The 25,729-nt window shown below is 31.2% G+C and overlaps 4 protein-coding genes and 1 long non-coding RNA gene across 6 annotated transcripts; all 5 read right to left on the bottom strand.

Moving 5' to 3' along the window:
• Positions 1–205: 205 nt before the first annotated feature.
• On the bottom strand, positions 206–2,034 carry LOC105803604 (PR5-like receptor kinase). Its single transcript, XM_052623663.1, has 2 exons — positions 2,016–2,034; positions 206–1,412 (listed from the first exon to the last, which is right to left on the bottom strand). The coding sequence occupies exons 1-2, from the start codon at positions 2,032–2,034 to the stop codon at positions 310–312; spliced, it is 1,122 nt and encodes a 373-aa protein (XP_052479623.1). The 3' UTR covers positions 206–309.
• A 151-nt stretch (positions 2,035–2,185) lies between these two features.
• Positions 2,186–3,212, bottom strand: LOC128034898 (LEAF RUST 10 DISEASE-RESISTANCE LOCUS RECEPTOR-LIKE PROTEIN KINASE-like 2.7). Its single transcript, XM_052624115.1, has one exon. The coding sequence runs from the start codon at positions 3,210–3,212 to the stop codon at positions 2,598–2,600; it is 615 nt and encodes a 204-aa protein (XP_052480075.1). The 3' UTR covers positions 2,186–2,597.
• Positions 3,213–3,875: 663 nt separating this feature from the next.
• On the bottom strand, positions 3,876–6,292 carry LOC128034897 (LEAF RUST 10 DISEASE-RESISTANCE LOCUS RECEPTOR-LIKE PROTEIN KINASE-like 2.4). Its single transcript, XM_052624114.1, has 2 exons — positions 5,283–6,292; positions 3,876–4,033 (listed from the first exon to the last, which is right to left on the bottom strand). The coding sequence occupies exons 1-2, from the start codon at positions 6,082–6,084 to the stop codon at positions 3,876–3,878; spliced, it is 960 nt and encodes a 319-aa protein (XP_052480074.1). The 5' UTR covers positions 6,085–6,292.
• Positions 6,293–11,786: 5,494 nt separating this feature from the next.
• Positions 11,787–17,086, bottom strand: LOC105803605 (L-Ala-D/L-amino acid epimerase). Of its 2 annotated transcripts, XM_012635870.2 has the most exons (7): positions 16,432–17,084; positions 15,582–15,692; positions 14,967–15,183; positions 14,325–14,658; positions 13,332–13,393; positions 13,019–13,091; positions 11,787–12,010 (listed from the first exon to the last, which is right to left on the bottom strand). In XM_012635870.2, coding segments are annotated over exons 1-7 (1,299 nt in total). In that variant the 5' UTR covers positions 16,933–17,084; the 3' UTR covers positions 11,787–12,009. The 2 variants fall into 2 exon arrangements, with proteins under 2 accessions (XP_012491324.1, XP_012491323.1); XM_012635869.2 differs by lacking the exon at positions 11,787–12,010 and having other exon boundaries at positions 13,015–13,091; positions 16,432–17,086.
• A 1,950-nt stretch (positions 17,087–19,036) lies between these two features.
• LOC128034637 (uncharacterized) lies at positions 19,037–19,879 on the bottom strand. The gene is made up of 2 exons (XR_008190760.1): positions 19,625–19,879; positions 19,037–19,382 (listed from the first exon to the last, which is right to left on the bottom strand). It is a non-coding gene; the product is annotated as an uncharacterized LOC128034637 (long non-coding RNA).
• Positions 19,880–25,729: the final 5,850 nt, after the last annotated feature.

The following is a 25,729-nucleotide window of genomic DNA, read 5'->3' as shown; positions in this document are numbered from 1 at the left end:
ATTCTTGATTCACCGTTATTATTTCTTTACCAATAATCATTATTCCAACTGATAACCCATCACAATGCCTTATGTAATTTTATATGAAACAAAATATATATTATTGCATGAAATCAATCTAATTCATACGATGAGGAGAGAGAGAGAAAACTATTTCATCATCTAAAATTGTCCAAATTTTCTCATGCGATTACGTGCTTTAGCATATTTTGAATTGTCATAGTTTTTCATCATAATTGTAATATTCAATCATAATTTTTATTACAAGTTTGAGTTAAACTTGCAACATCAAACAAATCAAAGCTTAAATTATTTTTGAAGTTCTAAAGTTTTAGGAGATCGTACAGGAGAAGATACAAAAGGTCTAGGTGGAATGATCAATGATTGAAGACTTACTTGTAACATTTCTATCACTTTAGTCATCGATGGTCGATCAGATGGATCAGATTGAATGCACCAAAGGCTCACAATAATCAACTTCCTTGTCATTTCTTCTTCTTCTTCTTCAACTATTCCTCCATTAAGATTCAAGTTCATAGACTGATCAAGATGCTTATAAATCCAAGACGGAAAATATACTTCACTAGTTTGAGACACTCCAACATCAATATTTTTTCTTCCTCCCACCATTTCAAGGACCATCATTCCATAGCTATAGACGTCAGATTTATAAGAAACTCCACCAAAGTTTCGACAAAACACTTCTGGAGCAATATAACCTATTGTTCCCCTAGCACAAGCCATGGAAATAATACTCTCCTTTCTTTCACATAATTTAGACAAACCGAAATCAGAGATTTTGGGACAGAAGTTCTCATCTAAAAGGATGTTGTGAGGTTTTATATCGAAATGTAAGATCCTTGTGTTGCAACCTTGATGCAAGTATTCGAGTCCTCTAGCAATGCCAAGTGCAATGTCATACAAAGTTGTCCACTCCAATCGACAACTTCGATGATGCAATCCTCTATCATAAATAAACCCATCCAAGGATCCATGGGGCATGAATTCATAAATTAAAGCTCTCTTTGATTTCTCAAAACAAAAACCAAGTAGACTCACGATGTTAACATGAGCAGTTCTACTAATGCTAGCCACTTCATTCATGAAATCCCCTCCATTTCCTTTTGATTCACTTAAGACTTTGACTGCCACGAGACGACAGTCAGACAATTTCCCTTTGTATACACTACCATATCCTCCTTGACCTAATTTATCATTAAACTTATTTGTCAATTTTCTGATTTCTGCATAAGAATATCGCCTTGGTGCAAGAGAACCAAACTTTTTGATGAATGCCTCAATCCTAGCATCCTCTTCCTTCTTTCCGTGATTAATAGGTAATGACTTTCCTAATTTGAAGCACAAGACAAGGAAGCATATGAGAATGGTTATAGCTACCGCCGATCCTGCTCCTGCAGTATGAAAACAATGAATTAGTTATATAATATATAGAGAAAGTAAGTGAAACAATTAAGATGGAGAAAAGAAAATAGAGCAGTGGAAAGAACTGAAATAATAACAACATGCACAGTTTGTTAGAAATCTAGAAAAAAGTTAATAAACAAATAATTAGATAAAATTTTATTTAAAAATTAAAAACCAAAATATTCTCATAAAGATTTTTATTTGTTTTATTTGGTTTTTATGTATTATTTTATTGAATTAATGTTAGAATCAAATAATTTCAGGTAAAACTATTTAAGAGTTGGTACAATTTAAACTAAAACCAAAAATCAAACTAATTGGACTGGAATAAAATTTAAACATAAGTTAATAAGGGTACCGAATAATACCTAGTCCAAGTTGGAGGAGAGACTTTCCATCCTTTTCTCTGTAATAGTAAAAATATCACGAAATGTTAATTAAAATATGAATCAATAATTATAGGTGCATGCAAAATTAAAAAAAATAGTAATTATTGAAACCCAATAAATTTCTTATTTTTATAACATAAAAAGAAATTTTCACATTTAAAATTGTAAAAATAACCTTTTTATAATTAGGAGTAAGGAAACTTCTGTTGTATGCCACCATTAAGCGCCAGTCTATGGAAATTTAGGTAGCCTACCATGGCAATAATATATTATTAAGTCTGAATAACCCAGTTCATTATAATAGTCTCAGGACTCGGAACTCATAAAGGTATAAACTCAGTTCGAGTTTGTTGAAAACTTGAAGAAAGCTGTAACTGGAAAATATCATCTGATTTTAATGATTGAATAAATCAATAATAGTACTACTTTGGCTGAAAGTATTTCTAGGTCGAATCTATAAACAACTGGTAAGACCCTACGTTTTATCTGCTAGCTGATGCAGTTGTGATGGGAAAGAGAACAAGCGGCCATGGAATTTGAAGATGAACTGGTATTAACCAATCAAAATGGTTAGAGTTAATGAAGTCATTGGCTTCTTGGGGAGATTTAGATTAGGATTCGATCTGAAGTAACAAAGGCCAATTTGCTGCTACTGCTTATGAAGATTGGACATCAGAATGAGTCAAACCGTGAAGGTTACTTGAGAGTTAAGGCTCAAGATATTCAATGAAACGGTAAGTTCTGCAACAACAAACAGCTGAGCAAACTTATACGGAAGAAGAGCTATAACGTACCTTCAGTTGTTGGAAAACATGTGAAACTATTTGAACTATGATTATATCCACAAATCCCATCTGAATCTCTGCATCTTCTGCACTGATCATTATCCGCTTCCCATTGCAATTCGAAACCTCCTCTTAAAGCAGCTTGCATAATCATAGGGTTCACCTCCAGGTCCTTTGCTGCAGCTTCATAAACCGGAACTACGACAATTTCACGGCATATGCCATAGCGAGGGTCACCCAACATGTTTCTAACAGCATATGACACATCAATAAGTGTACTATTCATGGAGCAGTTAGGAAGAAATGTCGAGGTTGGCAGCGGGTTGCATCCGTAGAATAGGGTGAGGTTCCTAATGTTTGAGCCGTAATTGAAGTGATCGAAGTCGATTGAGGTGTTGATAAATTTCGTGGAACAATAACCATTCCAGTAATCCTCCCTAGCTACCTTAAGAATCTGTCGTTCAGGGTCTATGTCAAGAACTCGTAAGGTGTTTTCATTCATCAGGATTTCCGTTACATTATTCTCGCACCTCAGTTCAAATCCTGGTTGGCCACAATAACTCGGACGGTTCATTCCCAGAATGGGTAACCGATACTTGATACGCTTCCGCATGTTAGCGTTTCCCTGCAGGCCCGCGGATCGTCAGCGGATAAAATCGTCGGAACTCTGGTTAAGAAAACGAGAAAGAAGAGGGCCAGAAGGGAAGATATCGGAAGAGAAAGCGAAGACATCTTGTTGATGTTACAAGGGTGATGGGTTGAATATATTTATGAATTATGGAATGGTCAATGTTGAATTCTACAATATTAGTATACACGTTTAATCCTTTTCTAATCTGGAAATTACGTCAGGAGTTGGAAAATTGGTTCTAGAGTGCTGCAGAAGTCTATGGGGGCATCTATTACGGGGAAGAAGACCAAAGCTTCGATGGCAGAATTTGAAGGAAACTGGCAGGAAATGCTTTGGACATAACATAAGTTGACAACACTAAAAACACCCTAATTCCAAATCGAAGAACTGAAGTGGAGACTTAAACCAAAATAATTTGGAAATTGGGTGCCAAGTCCCCACTTCTATTAAGAATCTTCTTTGTGTTGGATTAATTGACCTGATAGACTAAATGAAGATCAAAGCAATGAAATGGAACTTGACTTCTATATATCAAGTTATCAACCTACACACACAACTAAAAAATCTTTGTTTTGTATTAACAGGATTAAGAACCGATCGGGAAACGATGTTAGGGTGATTATTTTATGGATTCGACTCTCTCCGCTATCGATATTCACTGCAACTAATCACAATAGCACTTTTATGTTTGCAACCAGGATATGTTGATGAAGACATGCTGATCGCGTGTGTATGAGTTTGGCAGCAAGAGTCTCCCCGAATTTCCTGTTCATTGTAGGAAATTTCCTGGAGTTTGGTAATTTCTGGGAAATGAAAAAGGAAATATCATGTGGAACATGAATGCTTTCTTTGTCAGATGAGTCCAGATCTGTTCAGATTATGCAAACCAATGATGAAAAGAGGGGACTGACATTATTCAATAAATCAGACCGACAATTTTGACTATGTCTATCAGTACATAGAATAAAACAAAATTAATGTTGTTCCTAGTTCATCAGTTGGATTTGTCCTTGACTAAATTTATAAATATTTAAATAATACTTAAAAATATTTAAATTGATTGAAATTCGTTTTTATTAATATTATATTTTAATTTTTTTTGTCTAAATTGATGATATAATATGCCATATCAATTACCATTACAACATCAACACTAATTAACAGCTCAAGAATCAAAATATAACATATTGATAACATTAGTGACCATATCATATTTTTAAAAATTTAGTGACCAAAATGTAATTTAAACTATACAAAGTGACTAAATTTATAATTTTGACTTTTAGTGAAAAATTTGAGTATTATTCTCTAAAATTTAATATAGATAAAATTTTAAAAAGATATACTATAAAAAGTTTCAATGAAATATTTTTAAATATATTTTTTATAAATTTAAAGAATTTAAATATTTAAAATAATTGATCTCAAAGTTTAAAATTTTAACTTAAAATTGTCAACCATAACGATAGAGATATTATAAAGAATATTATGAATTAAACTCTTTTACCAACTGCTTAAATTTATGTTTGAAATTAATTATTTGTGGTTTGGGTTGAGTGAACAATAATAAAACTAAATTGGAGCACGAATATTTTATTTAAAGCCGTAAATCAATATTGTGAATTTGTTTTATTTAGATAATAAAAGTTATGCATAAAATGAATCCTACTCTTAATAAATAAATAAATAAATAAAGATGAGAGTATTAGAGTGATGCTGTTATCCAATTCTTACCTAAAAAAGATAACATGATACTCATGCCTGTAGCTTCTATACATCAAATTAACCTATTTTCTATTAACTAAAAACAAGAGAGTTTCCCAACCTCCATTTCTTCAATCTCATAATTCATAACCCCTATCCCAGTTTGTTAGTCACCTCATTTCTATGTATTTGTTTTGGTGTCTGGGTTTTACTGCAATGCAAGTCTACAACTATCAAATCCTCCACTTCAGTTATTTTAATTATGTATTGAAGTTTAATCCACTGGGAAATCATACTACTACTAATAATAGAAAGCTTTGTTTAGTTGTAAAAAGGGATAGTACTTACCTGTATGGGGCCGACATTCTTTGCCTTCCGGCCCACTCCATTTTCCAGGTGGGCAGTAGCAGTAGGCTTCATCGTGGATGCCCAAACCGCAGGCTCCACCGGAAGAAGTGCATTTCCAGCATTCTTCTGCATAGTTCTTCCTCCATTGCACCTCGAATCCTGTTTCCAAGGCTCCTTTCCAATCCGGGGAATGATTGCGGAGGCTTTCCAAGGAAGTTTCAGGAATCATAACATTGGCACGATGTAAGCATGCCTCTGGATGGATACTAGTATTATTTGCTATTGCTACCGAAACATTACTATGATCATAATTTTTATTGCAAGTAAAGAATAGAAGATCTGGTGAGATGCGAGAGAGGCAGTCATAAAACAGTGTAACACTGGCAAAGCCGGGACCGGGAGTAAACACCGGAGAATCTTGGATCCAATCTGCATCTGGAAATGGAGGCGGACAAATGCCTTTGTTGATCACCTTCTCACTCAAAATTCTTAGGATTTGACGATCAGGTAGGATCTCAAGCACGCGATACCGTACATCGCGAATTTTCATCGTGGCCATGTCATCGCCACACTCAAGCTCTAAATCTGGATGTCCGCATTCTTTTTCTCGATCACCTCCATGGAAAGGAAATCCAGCAGTGATACTCCCACATTTGAACTTGCTATCACGGCAGTTCTCGAACTCAGGCTCAAACCAGGCAGTGGTTAGTGAAACAGGGGTCCCAAGCATGATAAATAATAAACAAAACAGAGGAAGAGGAAGAGGAAGAGGCAGATATGATGAGAAAGAAGGAGAAATCATTTTGAGGGCAGAGAGATGGAGGAAGAAAGGGTTGATTGCCTGCCTCAGCTCTAATGAAATACAATTAAAACCAAGCTGAAAGAAAGACTTGGAATATAGAGTAGGAGAGTTGACTTGCAAAGACTTTGAGCATCCATAAGTCGTGTCGTGTGGGTGTGGGTGTGGGTGTAGCAGTGAGTAAATGGAAATGCAATAGTTCAAAATAGAAACAAGAGATGGAGACACTTTAACACGCTTTCGCTCCTTGCCCTCAACTTTCTCATCACTTGGAAATTGCTGTGTCATAAGCCTACTTCTTTATTCATATTACTGTTGAATAATTCCTCTGGAATAGTGCCCTCAAAAATTATGTTTGAACGAAAAGTTAAAATGAAATCTTTGAACGAAAAGTTAAAAATTAATTAAATTATATAATATTTAAAAGTTTTAATATAATGGTATATGAAGTATGAATTCTAAATAGATTTTAAGTAATTAATAAAATTAATAATATATTTTAAATATTCTAAAAACTTAAATATAATAATAAATTATATTTACATAATTTAATATAATGATACATAAAGTATAAATTAATCTAATTTATTATGTACATTAGGGGTAACCGTTCGATCAAATCGAATCAAATGAAAATTTTTTGAATTGACGAATTCTATTTTATCATCCTAACTTGATTTGAAATTTTCTTGAACCGAATTGAGTGAGATGGAATTCGAATTGAATCGATTCGAATATATTTGTTCAAGTTAAATTAAAAAAATGACTTTAGATTTTTGTAACCACTGTCACTCACCGTAATTAAATTTATTATTAAATTTTATCTCCTCGTAATTTATTTATTAATATTTTATATACAAGTTAACTTCTTTGCTTGCTTAGTTGCTTCAATTATCTTCGATTTTTGTCACTAGGTATTTTGAAATTAAAAATATAGAAAATGTGATTTTCTTTAATAAAAGTTATCTTAAATATAAAATATGAAATTGATACCAACATAAAATTTTAACACGAATATTTTATGCCATCATCAACAATTCAATAATATAAATAGTAAAAATATGAAATTTTATTTAATAATATAAATAGCGATATAAATAAAATTATTACTATTTAGGTTTAGAGATTTTTTTGGATAATTTTTTATTTGGGGTAAAGGGAGAAAAATAAAAGTTTAAGGGGAAAATAAAAAGTTTTGAGGGTTGAGGGAGTAAAATTTTGAGGGAGAATGAATGGGGAGAAATATTAAAAAAAAATTTTGGGGGGAGGTTAAATGAGTTTTGTGGGAAAAATGGGAGGGAGTAAAAGTATTGGGAGAAAGTAAAAAAGTTAGGAGATTTTGGGTAAAAATATAAAATATTACAGTTTGATATTCGGTTTATTCCAATTATTCGAGTTATCCAAATTTGAAAATTAAACTCGATTTGAACTCTCAATTCGAAAAAAAAAATCGAATTAGTTTGAATAACTCAATTCATTTAACTCAAAATTCAAAAAATTAATTTTTTCGAATCAAATCAATTTTACTCACCCTAATATACCTTTTAAATAGCTAATATAAATAATAATATTTTGATAATTTTCATTTTCAAACATAAAACAAAATTAAAAAACACCTAAATTTTTGTTTATATTTTCTATTTATAAAGTATTGATTTTGTATTGTATTGATTGCTAGTTGCGCAAATAATGTGTCAAAATACATATTATATATATTCGTCATATTTACGCATCATACCATGTTTGTTACGTAATTTTCATATTTGTTACATTTTTTATGTTTATTGTGAAGGCTCAATTTCGTCAGGCCCAAAACCAAAAATAAGGAAACAGAATATAAAAATAAAAAACAAATAATAAAAATCCAAGTCCACTTACAAAAAAAATAGGGCCCAATACATTACCCAAATTACAGGCCCAATAACACAAACCCTAAGGCCCACAACATTAAATTTTTTCAGAAAACTAAAACAAACCTTAGCCCTTTCGTGCCACGCCCCACGTCGGCGTGCCCACCGCCCAAGGTCTGCTTCCCTGACGCGCCCCTTGCACCAAAATGGCAAGGCTCAAGTCTCATCATCGCCTTTGACCACGCACCGTTACCTCCAAAAAGAAAGAAACAAGGACAGTAGAAACAGAAGCAGAAACAGCAAGAAAATTCAAAAATATATATGTAATAAACAATGTGTAATGGCTATAAAAGCCATAGAAGTAGATTGTATTCGGGCCATATTTTAAAAAAAAAGAGAGAGAAAGAAATAAAAAAATGAATCAAAAAACAGAATACGAAGAAAACATTTTCAAATGTGATTTCTTCATTTTTCATCTGTTATTTAAAAAAAAGCATAAAAACATAAAATCAAAAATCAAAAAAACTTACCAAGTCATTTCGGGTTCCACCGCCATGAGTGGATGAGGACAACGTCCCCGATGATGGACGGCTCCCTTCGGTGAGACCTTCGAGTCACTTCCGTTTCATTTGAGGACTACGGCGGAGAAAACCAATGGGCTTTTCAGATTTTTTTATTTTTTTATTTTTTGTTGAGTTTTGGGAAGTATTTACCCTCGATTCGGGCCTAGGGAACCGAAACGGCTAAAAAAAGGGTCGTTCGTGGATTCTGGCCCCGGGAATGGCATAACCGTAGCCAGCGACCAATGGCTGTCGTGGCGGAGACTCGTCGGGACCAAGGGCGGATTGGGGGAGGGCCGAGGGAAAAAAAAGGGGCTGATAGTGTTTTTTATTTTTTTGAAAACGGATGAAAATGATTTTTTTTCCTTAACTTTTTTACTTATATAATCCTATAAAATGGCGTCGTTTTGGGCTTAAGTTTTAGACTCCAAAACGACGTCGTTTTGAAGCGTGACCTGAAAACTAACCCCATGTGCCCTAGGATCCACTTGTTTTCGCGGCAAGGGTCTATTTCGACCCTGGTCCTTCCACTTTTGGGCCTATTTTTAATTTTGTTCTAAGTCTTTTTTTGTTCTTTTTAAATTGCACTGATAACTTCAAATTTCTTTCAATTTGGTCCCCCGTTTGCTGACCCCCTTGTGTGTCCATGAGTTTTGGGATAATTTTCCATTTAGTCCCTATTTCTTATTGCACGTTTCATTTTAGTCCTTTATTCCGTTTATTAGTTTATTTTTTATTATTTACGATTTATACCCCTAATTTCATTTAAATTTCAATTTAATCCTTTGTTTATTTAACTTCAACCTTTCTACAAATTGTTTATTTATTTATTTATTTATTACTTTTTATTTTTATACATACTTAAGAATTATATTGTATACATGCTCTTATTGGTGCATTTTTATTTATTGTTATTGTCTTTTTTTGTGTTCTTTTATTCTTGTTATTTTATTCTTTCTTTTATTATTTTTGGCACTTTCATGTCATGTCCATTTATCTTTTAATCATGAATCTTTCATTTTTATTTATTTTAAGTTACTTTATTTATTTATTATTATTATGATATGATTATTAATATTATTATAATTATAGTATTATAGTATTTTTTATTTACTTATTATTTATCATTCTAATATTTTACTCACATAGTCATTTTATATTATTTCACCATCACTATATCATACATTATGTTTAAACATTTGTCCGTTTCATATTCTACTCGAATAAACTAAATATACATCACTTTAAGTGTTCCATTAATTTTACTCAACTCATAAAAAGGAAAATTTCAAAACCAAGACAACGTTCTTATTTAGAGATTTGAGAAGTCATGCCCTAACTTACGGGATTTGATTTTCTTTTTGAACCTAAATAACCGAATATCCTTTTAAAATTAAAAAACACACGAGATTTAAACAATAACTAAATAATGAACAATTTTATTTTCAAGAATTCAGGATGTCATGTCCTAACTTAGGGGACATAACCTTTTCGTTTTGGTTATCTCGAAATAAGAAAGCTTCTTCTATGAGTTTTGATTTAACTAAATGATTTTAATAAAAAAATTATGCAAAGAGGGATACTATTTAAATTTTTAAATTTTTAATTCTCGACACTAAGACACCAAGTAATCTACTAGGTACTAATTTTGGGCGCCACGAGGGTGCTAATTCTTCCTCATGCGTAACCAACTCCCGAACTCATTTCCTGGATTTTGTTGATTGAAAAGTATCGTTTTAAATCTAACATTTAATTAAAATGAGTTTTGAGGTGATTCAATCACACCTAATAAAAAGTATTGGTGGCAACTTCCATTTTCGTTTTTTTAAATAAAAATAAAAGTCAATCTCAAAAAGGTTTCGACACTTATATCATATTTTTGTTTCTTATCCTATTTGTTATATTATGTGTCAAGATATGTGTAAGATTGTCTTTCTTTTCTATTAGACTTTTTATAACAATAATATTTGTATAAGAGTTTATAATGTTTTATTTTGTTAGAGTTTAATGTTATATAAATTTGTATTTAATTTTAACAATTAAGTGTAGCCTTTAAACTTATATTGTTAGTATATAAAGTTTTGTTTTTAATTTTAAAAATTAAGTGTAACCTTTAAAAATTAAGAGTAAGCGATCCCACATTGTCTATATATACTCATATCCCACATTGCTTAAGAAAATAAGGAAAATGAGACTTGGGGTCTATATAAAGACATGTTTTATAAATTTTATTTTCACATTAATAGGTGGCACCAGAAAATTAAAAAAAAAACTATTGGTCCTGCCACTTTTAGTACTGATATGGTGGAGAAAGCGTTTCCAGTTGGAATCGTTTTTTTTTTTTTTTGCAAATCACCTGAAAATGCTTCCACATGCGTTTTTTTGAATTTCACTTAAAAATGTTTTCAGTTGGAAGCGTTTTCATCAAATCAGCCTATTCTTGCAAATCTTCCAAAAAAATGGCCTAATTTAGTAAATTTGAAAAATTTTCGACATTTATTGGTAATTTAGTCAAACTTGATTACCTTCCATCAATTGGGTATATTAATAATGTTGTTGATGACAACACTATAATAAATAATCGTATTCATTTAGCATTATTAATATGATGTGTTCATTTGTTTAAATTTCATTTCACTTACAATTTAAACACATTGTGTGTTTTAAATATGTGATAGAGTTTCTAGTAGATATAATTAAAAACTTTCACCCACATCGTAGATATACCATAATCTAATTTTATTAGTAAAAGAAATAAAAAAGTATTTTTTATTTTAATATTTATGTATTTTATTTAAATTTAAATACAAATTATTATTAAAGGGTAATTCAAATCAATAACACCCAAATTTGACAAAAATATTATCCACAATGGGGAGAAGCCTGAGATGTTGATAGATTTACATTAGGGAAAATCTATAATATTTATCTAAATTTGATATTTAAATTGTAACACTTCAAATCCGATTCAATTGTCGAGTTTGAGTTCTAGGATGTTACATTCATTGTCGGATCAACTACAATCAATCACAACTAAATATACATAAAACATGTATTATACATGATAAATAATTATTTTCAGGTCAAATACTAGCTTACGAAAGTTTAGTATCATCCCGAGATCAAATAAGGAGTAATCTGTAAAATTTTCAAAATACCTCAGGCAAATGTCACCACTTAAATTGCAGTCACAATGTTGCCATTGCTATTTTTTAATTTTGGCTCTATTCATTGATGTTTATGGTAATTGATGATAATAGCATCCATTGCATTTACAATTGAGATAAGAAGAGAATGAAACTGAAAAAAGTTAATTAAATATGTAATTACAACAATTTAGATTTCAACACTTTATTTATTTGAAATTTATACATGAATAGACTTGGATGATTATATAGTGTTATAGAAATACAGAATTATGGAGTACATAAGGATATATGAGTTTGTTCCGAGAAGACAACAATCATCCAAAAATCTGAATCCTTTATGTGAGATAGCCAAATCCAGTCAAGTCGATTTCTGTAAAAATATTTAGATTATTAGTGAAAATGAAGAATATCAAATCTAACCTTAAAACCTTCTAGTATTTAAGGTGAAGTGTGCAATAGGATATAAAAGTAGTACAAAGGTAGACAACATGTGATTTTTTACTCTACAAGGTAGCCAAATTCGACCCGACCCACCCACATTAAAAATTTTTATATTATTTTTTATATAAAAATAAATTTTAAACAAAATAATACATCAAATTCTCTAAAAACATTACAATAAATGTTTCTCACTAAATAAATAAATTTAAAAAAGTCTTCGTATTTAAATAACACTAATATAAGTATAACTTAACAAACAAACGGCTCTAAAATAGTAGAAAAATTAACAATAAAATAAGAATTATACAATATTCAAATAATAATAACAAAATAGTAATAATATAATAGTAAAATGACAGTAAAATAATAAAAAAAAAAACAGAAACAGAACAATGAAAAACAGCAGCAGTTTTTTTTTTTTTTGCAAATTCAAACCGGGCTAGGTCGGACAAAAAAAACTTACCTGAAGCCTAGTCTATTTTTTAAATGGATCTTAATTTTTTACCTAAACCCATTTTTTAGGCCTATATTTTTACTTAAATCCTTTCATTTTTCAAACGAACCTTCAAGTTGAACCAAATGACTCAACCCATTCATAACTAATTATTAACTTTACAAAACATAGCATATTAGTAGAGTATTCTATAACCTTATTACCAGCCCTACGAAGTAATACACCTGTCAAGAGAGACCCATGCCAAGCTCCTAAGTATTCACTCCATCCCTAAAAAACTCCAAGCTTTCTACTCTTAACCGACACCTTTCCTAAATAACTCTCTAAAACACTATTAGAGCATTAACCAGTGACTCCCGGCACCTCATATTAACTGCCTCCACCCTTTTAAACTCTATCTTTTGTCAACATAACAATAGTACAAAGATCATAAAATCATAATGTAACCATGAAAAATGAGATTAAGATCAAAGGAAAGCTCACCATGAGAAAATATCCCATTTGAGAAAACCTCCTTGCCCTCTGCTATTAACAAACTTGAACTTTGAACCAGCAACTAACATTAAGAAAAAATGAATATCTTAACATGGCTTTGAGAGTTATATTGTTTTGGTTTTTTATTTTGTAAAGTATTTGTATTAGACAAATGATTACGATTCTTAAAAATCTAAAAATCTTTAAAAATTTTAATCATAACGGTATCAGATACAAGTCCATATTCGATGCTCAAGTAGCATATATTAAGCTCCAAATCACGTATGAATCCAAATATGGATTGGAATTAAAGTAATTGTACCTTCATAACCTCCCACAACGGGATCTCCTGATAATAAACTGGGTGCACTAATATTAACATATCTGCATACAAAAAAGTCGAATCAGAACTTAAACCCTTTGATAATTTGTTTGAAATTTTTACAGATTTAGTTCAAAATGCTAGATATAAGCAATGAATAATATCTACATTGCTTCGATTTTTCACTTTTTTGTGCTCACCAACATTTTGGACGTATTTTTTAACATAGTTGCGAGCCTGTAATCTTTCAAAAGATATCAAGTGTTTGAAAACCTCAACAGCAAAGACTCTTTTGAGCCGGAAAAAAATCGGAATTGGACCGAGAACTGGAATAGAAAAACCGGTAAAAACTGGTCGGACCGTTTTTTGGAAATTTTGGGCTCCTTATGCCCAAAGCCTGGTTCTTTTCAACTATCAGTCCAAAGCAGAAAAAATAAAAACTAAAACCTGAAGTGGTCAACCTAACCTCCCCCGTCCCGCACCCATCAGCTTCTTCATCCCCGGCACAGCAGAGAGAGTAGAAAGGTTTAAACTTTAAAGAGTAGAGAGAGTTATGAAGAAGAAAGGTTTAAAAAAATGAAAAAAAATATGAAGAACTGAAAATCATCATGAAAATGAAACGTTGAGAGAGTGAAGAAGCCACCTGATAAGAAAAGGAAGGGAGGGTTCCTCTCTTCATGAATATCAAAAAATAAAATATTTAAATAAGGAAAAAGAAACTAAATGGCAATACCCTTTTCTACTTTGGCATTTGGGAGATTGAACCACGTTATTATTATTATTATTATTATTATTATTATTATTATTATTTCTCTTTTAAGTTTTATTTTTTTTTCATTTCTCTATTCTTTATTTTTCAATTTTCAAGTATACGGATATGGATATAGATATTTGTATTCGAAAATCACACTTAAAAGCTCGAGCGACACAGGATAACATCAAATGCTAGTTGCAGTTCCCAGAAGAAAGGAAGGAAGGAAGAGGCAAACTTACCTGAAGCAACCAAGGCCAGCGGCTAAATGACCAGCAACACCAGTGGCAAGTCTAGTTTCAGCAACACTATCAATCATAAGTTCCAATCCAGATTTTCTAACCATTTCTACAATTTCAAGGATACCAAGAACCCCAAATTTGGATAATTTAATGTTGATAACATCCACAAGATTTTCCTCCATAAGTTTTTTGATGTCCGTCAAATCCCTGCAACTTTCATCTGCTGCAACTGATACCCCATACTTATGCCTTGCAACGTTACTCACATCACCAAGGCCTCTCCAGTCATCTCTATGAACTGGTTGTTCAAAAACTGTAGGAATCACCCCTTTTTCTGCAATGAGACCAACATAATTGTGATCTTTTAATTAGAGGTGTACGTGGAGCAGGTTTATATACCGTATTACTATTATATCAGGCATGCCCTGACTTAAAATAAGAGCTTCAAATTTTATTCAGACTTGTCTATATTTAACTAAAACTGAAAAACAACTCGGATCAAACTCAAGCATCGCTCATAGTTTAAATGTCTTATTTTTTTCTCAAACTCATTTTCAAGCATAATAATTTTGTTCAAATCACCTCAAATATTGGTGGGACTTCAGTTTTGGACGATGACTTGTGATATTGAAAATTGCTTACCATTTAGTTTGTGAAGAACTTCAATGGCTTCCTTTGAAGTGTAACCCTCATTTGCATCTAAGATAAATAAGCAATGAGGGTGGGCAGCTCTTACTGCTTGAAGAACTTCAATATCTGCATTTACATTCCTTCCCAGTTTAATCTCCAATGTCTTGAATCCTAGTTTGTAATATTTAGCAGCCAGATCGAATGCTTTAGCCGAGGAAGTAGTTGGGATCTGTAGACATGGAAATTATTAGTCTCCATCTCAACCATGACACTGCTATCTAAGTCGGTCTTTGTAATGTGATATGCTATGTTGCTTTTATTTGTATTCCATACTCCTATTCCGACGCATATTTTCATATTAAACCTTCCAATCATAAAAGGATTAGAAAGAACCCAACATAACCGTATTAAATAAACATTATTCAACACTCAGTATCCAAATTTGTGTAACATGTATTATGTTAAACTAGGCTCTAGGTAATTGTCAAATACAAAATCTGTCTGTATACTCGATCTTTTCGAGATTTTTGTATATTTAGAAAACCATACCTATACTCAGTATCAAACTAGTATCGAACACAACTACATATAAAAGTAAAAAGACCGATTATATATACATTACTTAACTGTAGCAGCAGTGGACAAGGAATTGGACACTCCCCCAAATAATCTCCAGAGGGGCACATCAATGCTATTAGCAACTGCGTCAACCAATGCCATTTCTAACCCAGCCCTAACCTTCATACACAGATAAAAAATCATAAGGATCCGATGCAAAGGGGACCGAACAAATTACTTAGTTTTCTTCTTCTTTTTTTTTCCTACGTAGTTTTTTTTATCAGGGGTATAGGGGAAGAGGATGACGATTTGAAGGTTCGAACCCTCGACTTAGTATCAATCAGAACTTTATTTCAATGGAAGTTGTTTCCCCTGGCACCACAAGCTTATTTGATAAGTAAATAGTTATATTATTAGAACTTGAATGTGTATAGTTAAAATTTTTAAATTTTTCTTTATGTATTTGGAGAATTTATGCAAATCATCCTCTTCGGACATGAATATCATAATATCCTTCTAAAAAATTAGTCCGAGCAATATAAGAATACTATTGATGGTGAGTCGAAGTCTTGGGAATGTCTCGATTGGCAACATGACCTGCAAGCTCACGAGAACACTATCAGTATTGGGCAATTATTATGCATATTGTACTTATGGGGTCCATACCACCAACCAAGGTATAGATCTTACTCATGATACCGGCACTTCTTTTGTGAGCGTTTAAATCATATTTTCACCAATCGAAACACTCTCTGAACCGTAAACCTCTTTAGACTTTTCTCTATAAATGGAAGACAAAATCCCAACGAAAACAATTCCTTCAATTGAAGGTCTAAGACACTCCAAAGCAGCCCCTCGCCCTCAACAAACACAATACAATGTTAATGTTAGTACATAATGAGAACATGATTGTACTTACAGAAGCAAATTCGCTACCAGGAAACATCTCTGAGATCTGATGTAAAACCAAATTCAAAGTCACTGGAGATCCCTGGCTAAGAAATTCACAGGCTTTTCTAACTTCCTCAAGAGCAGTGGCTTGGTTCCAGTTAACCCATGGAAACACTGATACCTCACCCCACCCGACACACCCATTGCTGAGTTCAACCCGTACAGCCACATTCTCAACCTTTTCAAGCCTGGAACACCCAACGGTCACCGGTTCTTGAAGCCCAACATTCAATGGTCTCCCTTCAGCACAATGAACATCAACCCAGAAAATCTCAGTCAAGTTCTTCAGTCCCAAGCTTGTTCTTGGCCTTTCAGTGCTCCCACTGACTGCTGATTGAGTCACCAGCTCACTGCTGCTAGTGCTGGAGCTGACAATGAAACGAGTCTGCAAGTTGCTTCGATGGTTAACCAGAGAAGACCGAGAGAAAAGGAAAGAGTTTGTTGGACAACAGAAACCAAGTGAAGCCATTGGATTGGAAAGATGGTAGAACTTAGCTTTCTTGTTGATATTTAGCAAGCACTCAATGTCATTCTTTATTTATCTATTTTTGTTAGGTTTGTTTTCCAGTTAACATACAAAAAAACAAACCTAAGCTGCACCCTAACAAGGTCTTTTTTATTTGTCATGCCATTGATGGTGTACTGTACTAAGAGCATATTTAAGTGATTGGTGACCTTTGGAGGAGTGAAAGAGTCACATGGAAAAAAGAAAAAAACATATGCGTCCTTTGAGTGTTGACCCCACTTTTTAAAGCTCCGGTCTGTAATTTTTGGCCCCTCTGATATGAATGGAAAGATGGAGTGATAAAAAGGTTTAATACCCTTAAATAAATTTTTAATTTCGAATTTTATGAAAAAGAATAGATGAAAACCGTTTTCTTTTTCATTTATAATTTGTTAGGGCTGGATGTAATTATTGAATACTGTCTTACTTAAAAAAAAAAAAACCTGCTCATCAGCCTAATGCATATAGTAAGCTAAAACATGGCAAGGCCACCGTAGTGAGCACCTCGACGGCAATGCCGGGACATAATGATTGGTTATAGGCTGAAATAGACAAAACCTCCGTCCCCACTCCATATCAACTTTAAGGAAAGAAACAAAATCTGTTTTGGTTGACACATTTAATCAATTATTAGGGTCAGTAAAATAATTTGAAACAAAAATCATGGGCATTAGCTTCTTTGTTAAGTTATGAATATGGTTTTATTGGGATGTTTTATTTGGAAATTCAATTCGAGTAGTATTTGTGGTGAGGTAACAGTTACAATAATTAATTTTTTTCATCATAATTATTTTTAATTTTATTGAAGGTAAACGTATTGCTCATCTAAAAGCATAATCTTTTAGATCAAACTCGTTTGATTGAATATAGTTATTATAAAACTTTTTTCAAATTTCCTAATTATTATTTTGATATTTTTGGGATTTTTTATTTTTCATAGATAAAGAGGACAATACACTACCTTAAATCAATTTATTCATACATGGGAATCACTTAATATCTCTTCTAAAAGTAGTCTCCTAACGTAAGGTGTAGGAACATCAATATAAATTAAGTTAACATCATTAGAAATACATGATTTAGCTAGCCAATGAGCAACCATATTTCGTTCCTATTCACGAGCTGGAACTTAATTGTTGGAACCTGACGAGTTACTTCCTTAATTTTCCTAATAAAAGTCATTGAACGTGTACTTCCAGAACATTCTTTAATCATATCCACAACCATCATGCAATAAGATTCGAAGGTATACTTTGATATCATATGTTTTAATATTATTTGGGGTAAATTATACAAATGGTCACCCAATTGTGCCTATGTTCCTTTTTTGGTCATCTAACTTTAAAAATTTACAATTTAGGCACTAACGTTTGAATTCATTCTTATTTTAGTCACCCACCGTTAAATTGATAACGGAAAGCCTTTTCTAACTAGTATAATAACACATTTACTCCTCAATATTTGCATTTTTTTATCAATTTGATCCTAATTCTAAATAATTTAATAAATTTAACCCTTCACATTTACAAATTCTATCAATTTGATGATCAAACTTCCTAACCAAAACTTTCAACTTTTAAAACAAAGACCTTCCACATCTATTAATTTTTTACTTTTTCACAAATAATTAAAAAATAGAACACATAATAATCTCTTAATCAATTTATAAAATTAAAAAATCATTACCAATGTAACAAAAGAAAATTCAATTAATTCTTTCAAATTTTTTTCTTATGAAAAATTAAATGTTCATAATTTTTCATATATAATTATTGATTGAACAATTGGATTTTTCAAAACCATATTTTTTAACTTTAGATTTAATTTTCAATTTCAATGATCAACTTTTAAGACAATTTCTATGTATCTTAAAGGAAATATCATACTTATCAAGAAAACAGCAAGCCAATAGTAAATGAAGCTAAATAGTCCAAAATCAAGCAATTTTCACTGAATTTTTTTTTTAAAACATTTTACTTCCTAACATATGGTAAAATATGCAAACCAAGATAAAAAATACCAAATTAAAAAAAAAAAAAAAGAAGACATTAGTCCACTTTATGGGCGGTTTTACCATAAGCTTCAAACTTTATACTATATTCACATTGTACAAGCCCATTTTGCCCGGCCCATTACAAACCCATCTTAAACAAACCAACTTAAAATAACCCAAACCCAACCCCCTAAACACCGGCCCAAAACTTGGAGCCCAATACACCTAAACAGACCCTAGACCTAACCCACTAGCCCAAATAAGCCCAACTCCTTAAACCCTAACATTTTCATAAGCCAAAAATAGTGAACCTAACCCTAGGTGCGCCGCACCTAGGGTCGGCCACTTGCCCTGCCACCGCCACTCTGCTGGCCGCCGCACATCACGTCTCTACCCACCTGCTCCACCGCCTTCAAATGGCCTGCAAGAAAGGACAAGAAATAATATAAAAACATTGTAAAATGGCTATAAAAAGCCATTCAAAACCATTGTAAGGGATTCGGTTTTCCCCTCTTTTAAAAACACTTTCAGAAATCAAAAGGAAACAAAAAAATTTGAAGGTGATTTGCGATTCTCCTGTTTCGGATTTGTTTATTTTTCTTTTTCTTTTTCTTCTCTCTACATCTACAAACAAAGAAACAGAAAAAGGAAACGAAACGGTACCTGAGTCACTTCGCTTGCGTTGTCGCCGGAGTCCGTCTTCGGGTCTCCGAGATCGGACCCCGAGGGCGACGTTTGGGGGTTTCGCTCCTCGGCCCTACGAGTCTAAAGCCCGATCCTTAGTTGGTCCCTGAAACGGGGTTAAAAACCGACCGTTTAGAACCTCCGACCACCGCATGTGGCGGGGTCATGGGTGGCCCGTTTAGCCAAAGGAAAAGGCCGGCTGAGGGTTTCTATTTTTTCTCTGAAGTTTTTTTTCTAAACAATGAAAGAATGAGTTTTTTAAAAAAATTTTGTCTTAAATAAGGTTTTCAAAACGGCGCCGTTTGGGCTTAGGGTTCAGAGACCAAAAACGGCGTCGTTTTGGTCTCTGACCCACGCGGTGACCCGACCCAAGGGGAGGATCCGCGTGTTTCTGACTTTTGGGTTATTTGCGCAATGGGTCCCTCCGATTTTGTGGTACTTTCAGGGAAGTTTTCTGCACTTTTGCAATTTGGCCACAAAGTTTTGTTTTTCTCTCAATTTGGCCCACTGCTGCGCTGCGTTTTGAGGCGGCTGGGTTATTTTCCCATTTGATCCCTTCGTTTTTGGCGCGCTCTGTAATTTAGTCCCTTTTATTTTGAATTCGCCCAGTTTCTTTTGTTTTTATTTCGATTTAGCCCATATTTTAACAATTTTATGTTATTATTATTATTATTATTATTATTATTATTATTATATATATATATATCTTTGTTATTCTCATTATATATTTTCATTTATATTTACTTATGTAATTTTAAATATGTGTCTTATTATATTAATATTATTATTATATATTTGCTTATATATGTATATACATATATGTATATGTATTTGTTTCTAACTTATTTAATATATACATAAATACTTTTTCTTTTATATATGTATATCTATATACTTTCCATTTTCCTCACGAATATACGGATACATATTTATATGTTTTTTATACGGCTTCTTTTATATCTATACATATATATATTTATCTTATTTTATTTTTTATATATCTCACATGCATATTTTTTATATGTATATATTATATATTTATATAATATTTATACGCATTTATGCATTTTATTTACATGTTACGGTTTATTATTTCGCATGTTATCGATTTGTTCTTTTCTTTGTTTTATTTTATTATTATTGCCCGTATTATTTTTATACTTTTGTATTCATCATAGTTTTGCCATGCATAATAATGTAATTTGCTTTCACATTTTTACTACGACTTCGTGTTTTTATTTCATTCAATATAACAAAATTTGTTTTAAAAAATGGCACTTCGTGTTTAGATTCGAGAAGATCGTGCCCTAACTTACTGGGTTTTGATTTTCACAATAAATCTAAATATACGAATCTTTTCAAACTCAAGTTTTTAAACAATCTCGGGAATTAAAAAAAAAGATCGTGTCCTAACTTACTGGGCATAGTCCCTTTTCTAAACCCGAGATAATTAAACATCTTTTAAATAAGTAAATTTTTCCATTCATCCGCGTATCAGGAATTCAAGACATTGTGTCCTAACTTACTGGATGTGATGCTTTCTTTCTCGATTAACGTGGAACGTGTCCCTTTTTCCTAAAATTTTTAACATTTCAATACAAGGATCGTATTTTTAGATTCTTCAAAGTTCTCGATTTTCGACATTAAAACATTAAGTAGTCAACTAGGTACCAATTTTGGGCGTTACGAGGGTGCTAATCCTTCCTCGTACGTAACCGACTCCCGAACCCGTTTTTTAAATTTCGTGGACCAAAATCGTTGTTTTAATAAAATCAAATCATTTATTAAAAACAACAATTTTCAAGGTGACCCAATCACACCTCAAAAAGGATTGGTGGCGACTCCCGTTTTTATTTTCAAAATTCAAGTCGACCCCGTTTTCATCCAAAAAATGGTGTCAACACACATCATAAATAAATTAAACAAAAAAGGTCAATATTATCAAGCTTTTAAATTTTGATTTCTGGGTTCTACAAACAAACACATTATTACAGCAGATTACCAATTATATTTATTAGCCATATGAAATAATAAATTACTTTTTTACTAAAAAACAATATAACAAAATCACATGCTTAGAAGTCAAACTCAAGCATACAAAATAAATATCATGAAATTTCTACACTGAAAAAAAAAAAGATGATGAAGAAATAAACCTGTAAGTGATTGTAGCTTGGTTTCTCAGTTAGGTATCTATATGCCAAAATCCCCCAAAAAAAGGGAAATTCAAGGATATGTAAATGAATATATATAATATTTTTAGCGAAGAGAAAAAAGAACACACCTTGACATAGAACAGTTATTGATAAAGATGATATTTAATTTCAAAAGGGTTATGTACTGAATTGGATTATTTTAACCATAAATAAAACAATTAATAGATATGGAATGCCTTTGTTATAAAAGCTTAAAGCTTTGTTAGAAAGTTTGAGGATCAAATTGATAGAATTTCTAAATGTGAGCTGTTAAATTTATTAAGTTATTTAGAATTAGGATCAAATTGATATAATATGTAAGTATCGAGGAATAAATGTGTTATTATACCAATTAGAATAAGTCTTTCTATTATCAATTTAACGGTGGATGATCAAAATAAGAACAAATTCAAATGTTAATGTCTAAATTGAAAATTTTTAAAGTTGGGTGACCAAAATAGAAACATGGGCACTCGACCATTTGTATACTTTACCCTATTATTTTTTATATGTTAATGGGAAATTTTTATGAATATTTTTTCTTGAGTAGTAATTCGACACTCTACACTAATTAGTGTTATGCATGTTATGAGGTATTATTGTGAAGTACATGCAAAGTACCTCGACACATATGGGTGTTGAGTTAAGGGTTAAGAGGTTTGATGGGGATATTTATTTGGATGTTGACCTAATCAAATGAATTAAATACAGTGGAGGTTGACTCTTACGGTTGCCAATTTCCACCCTATAAAAACTCATACATTTCTCCTTTCTTCACGCCCAAAATCTTCCCAAAACTCAAACTCTCTCAAGCTCTTAAGCACTCCTACTCTTCAGAAAATCTTGTTCTTTTTACTTATTTTTCAGAGAAGAATGATGGAACACGTTGCAAAATACACCATCAATATGGTGATATCTCTAACTCAATTCTTTTTAGTTTTTAATTTTTGCGAAAATATTATTATGATTTTTAAAATTTAATATTATTATTTTGTGAATTTTTAACAAGCCATTGATCGAGTTCTTTGGATCCAACACAATTTATATTTCATGAATCCTAATCGTCATATCAAAGAGCACTTGAAGGATGTCGGTTTATGTGTGATATCTAAGATGACAAAGTTGAAAATCATTTCGAATTTAGTTGTCGCATTGGTTAAAAGATGAAAGCTAGAAACATTTGCATTCCATTTTTCATGTAGGGAAATGACCATTGTGCTCAAATATGTCGCTTTAATAATCGACCTTCCAATCAATTGGAAGGCGATAATCATAACTAGTGGCATTAATCCAGAGTATGAGTGTGGTTAGTTGTCGGGGGTCATGCTGCTGAAGGAGAAACCATATAAAGATTTTCATGGTTATCGGATGAAATGCATATGGTTGGACAATTTTGTCAACCTAGCCCCTCCACTACATGCAATTATAGAGGAGATTGATTGCTTAGCTAGAGCTTAGATGCTCTAGAAGTTCGAAGGAATGTTGTTTCCAAACAGATCTGGCATATTGGATGCAATCATGTATCTTTCTCTATTCAAGGATTTTGATATGGTGCAAGAAAACATTTTGTCTTTGCATAATTAACTTCTATCTTATAGTATTTGGGTTTATAGTTTAAATAGTTTGTAGCTTTAATTATAAAAACTTATATGAACTTATTTTGGAGAAAGGCTTATGCTAAGTTATATCCCTTCTATAATATATAAATAAAATAAATAATAAAATAGATTTTATAATATATAACCTTTATAAAAAATTATAATTTGTCCAATAACTTTCATAAAACTTCTTATAAGTAATATATTTTTGTAAGAAAGTTTTTTTTTATAAATAAGTTATGATTAAAAGGACTATAAATTTTTATGAATAATTATATCATCTATATAATATATAGCATGGACGCATAAATAAATTATATTCATACTTCTTGACCATAAGTTTTATAAGTAAATATATTATAATCCTTTTATAACATATAAATTTTTTATAATAAACTTTTAGTCATACCTTTAGAATTTTTTAGGATTTAAATAATATAACTTTTATTATAATTTTATAAAATACATACATTATTTTTATAATATAATTTTTAAGATTTATAATATAAGAAATTTTTGTCATAACAATCTGAACGCTTATATATGTTCATGTTTATAATATATTTTTATAATTTGTATAAAAATAATTTTTAAATTTAGAATTTAGTGTAATTTTATATGTAATTACTCCAATTCTCACCTCCCTTAAGAATTGAAAATGTAATCGGGATGTTCCAATTACACCTAATTCGATAGAACTTATCAATTACAATAGTTACTTAAATATGCTATCATTATGTAATTATAAGTAGCTACACTCAAATTCAATTACTCGGTCACTTTTCAAACAATACTAAAATCTTTTACTTTATAAAAATAACAAATATTAATAAGAGATTACTTTTAGCTTTTTTTAATTTTTTTAATAAAATAATACTAAGGCAGGATTTGATTTTTTTTAGACGTAAGAGATTTACCTTTATAACAAATAATCTTTAAAATTTTAATTTAATCATGTAAATAACACATGCGCCACATAAGGAATAAAATATAAAGGAATATTCAGCAGCAAGATTATAAAGAGATGCCAATTAATTTTAGTCGTCTAAGGCTTAGTTTGGATAGACGGTGTGTTTAGCTCCGGTGAGGTTAAAAACAGTGGTGGCGGTGAGATTAGGTACTGTAGCGGTGAGATTGGTTACTGTAGCAGTGAGATTAGAAACAGCGGTGGAGTGTGTGTTTGGATTCAAACGCAGCTGTAGCGGTGAGGTGAAAATAGAAAATGACTTTTAAGGACATTAGATTAAAAATGATATATAATAGAAGTTTTTAAAATTATTTAACAATTACAAAATTACTAAATGATTAAAAATTATTATTAAATATAATTTAATAAAAATATATAATTTAATAAAATATATGAATTTACTAAAATTATAATATATAATATTATAAAATATAATTTAAAATAATTATTATTAAATATAATTTAACAAAAATATATAATTTAATAAAATTCTTAGTATTAAATATTCTTATATGAATTTACTAAAATCATAATATATAATACTATAAAATATAATTTAAAATAATTATTATTAAATATAATTTAACAAAAATATATAAATTAATAAAATTCTTAGTATTAAATATTCTTATGATTGTATCAACAAACTTCATCAATTTCTTCTATCAAATATTAAAATATTTAGACTTGACTTTGAATATTGATTTTATGATTGTTACTTTACCATTAGCAACCCAAGTTCAATTTACTTAACAACATAATGAATTAGGGTTTTTCTTCATATTCCCAATTATGTATTCTATTTCCGACCGTAAAGCACCTTTCAACTCATCTCATCAGTGATTTTCTGTCCATTGGCAAATTAGGATTCTATTGTTTGTCCATCAACAATTTCGAATTCTAAAATTTAGAACGTAAATTTTATTTTCTCAATTTCAATTTTGTTTCTAGATTTGAATTGCAGCAATTTTGGTCTTCAATGTTGTTTTCTTCTTTCATTTTAACTTCTTCTTTTTTGTTATATTTTCTGATGGATTTTTATGATTAAACTTTTAGACATGTTTATTTTCAATTTTTCCACGAGCATTTAGATAAGAAAATATTAAAACTATTCAAAAGTTACTTGTTTGCTTCAAAATGAAGCATATAAGGACTAAATTGCTCATTTTTATATTAGATGACCCAATTTGCTCTTGAATTTCTAATAGTTTAACTAACAAAAATATTACATGACCTAACAAAAAACCTCTCCAACTAAATTGCACGCATAACTTGTTTAGCAAGGTTCATTTTGTCTAAAGATTGAACAGACTTGGATTAACAA

Source organism: Gossypium raimondii, chromosome 11 (assembly GCF_025698545.1).
Source record: "Gossypium raimondii isolate GPD5lz chromosome 11, ASM2569854v1, whole genome shotgun sequence".
Classification (NCBI taxonomy): Eukaryota; Viridiplantae; Streptophyta; class Magnoliopsida; order Malvales; family Malvaceae; genus Gossypium; species Gossypium raimondii.
Note: the sequence above shows the minus strand (reverse complement) of the source record. Positions and strands in the feature narration are given on the sequence as shown.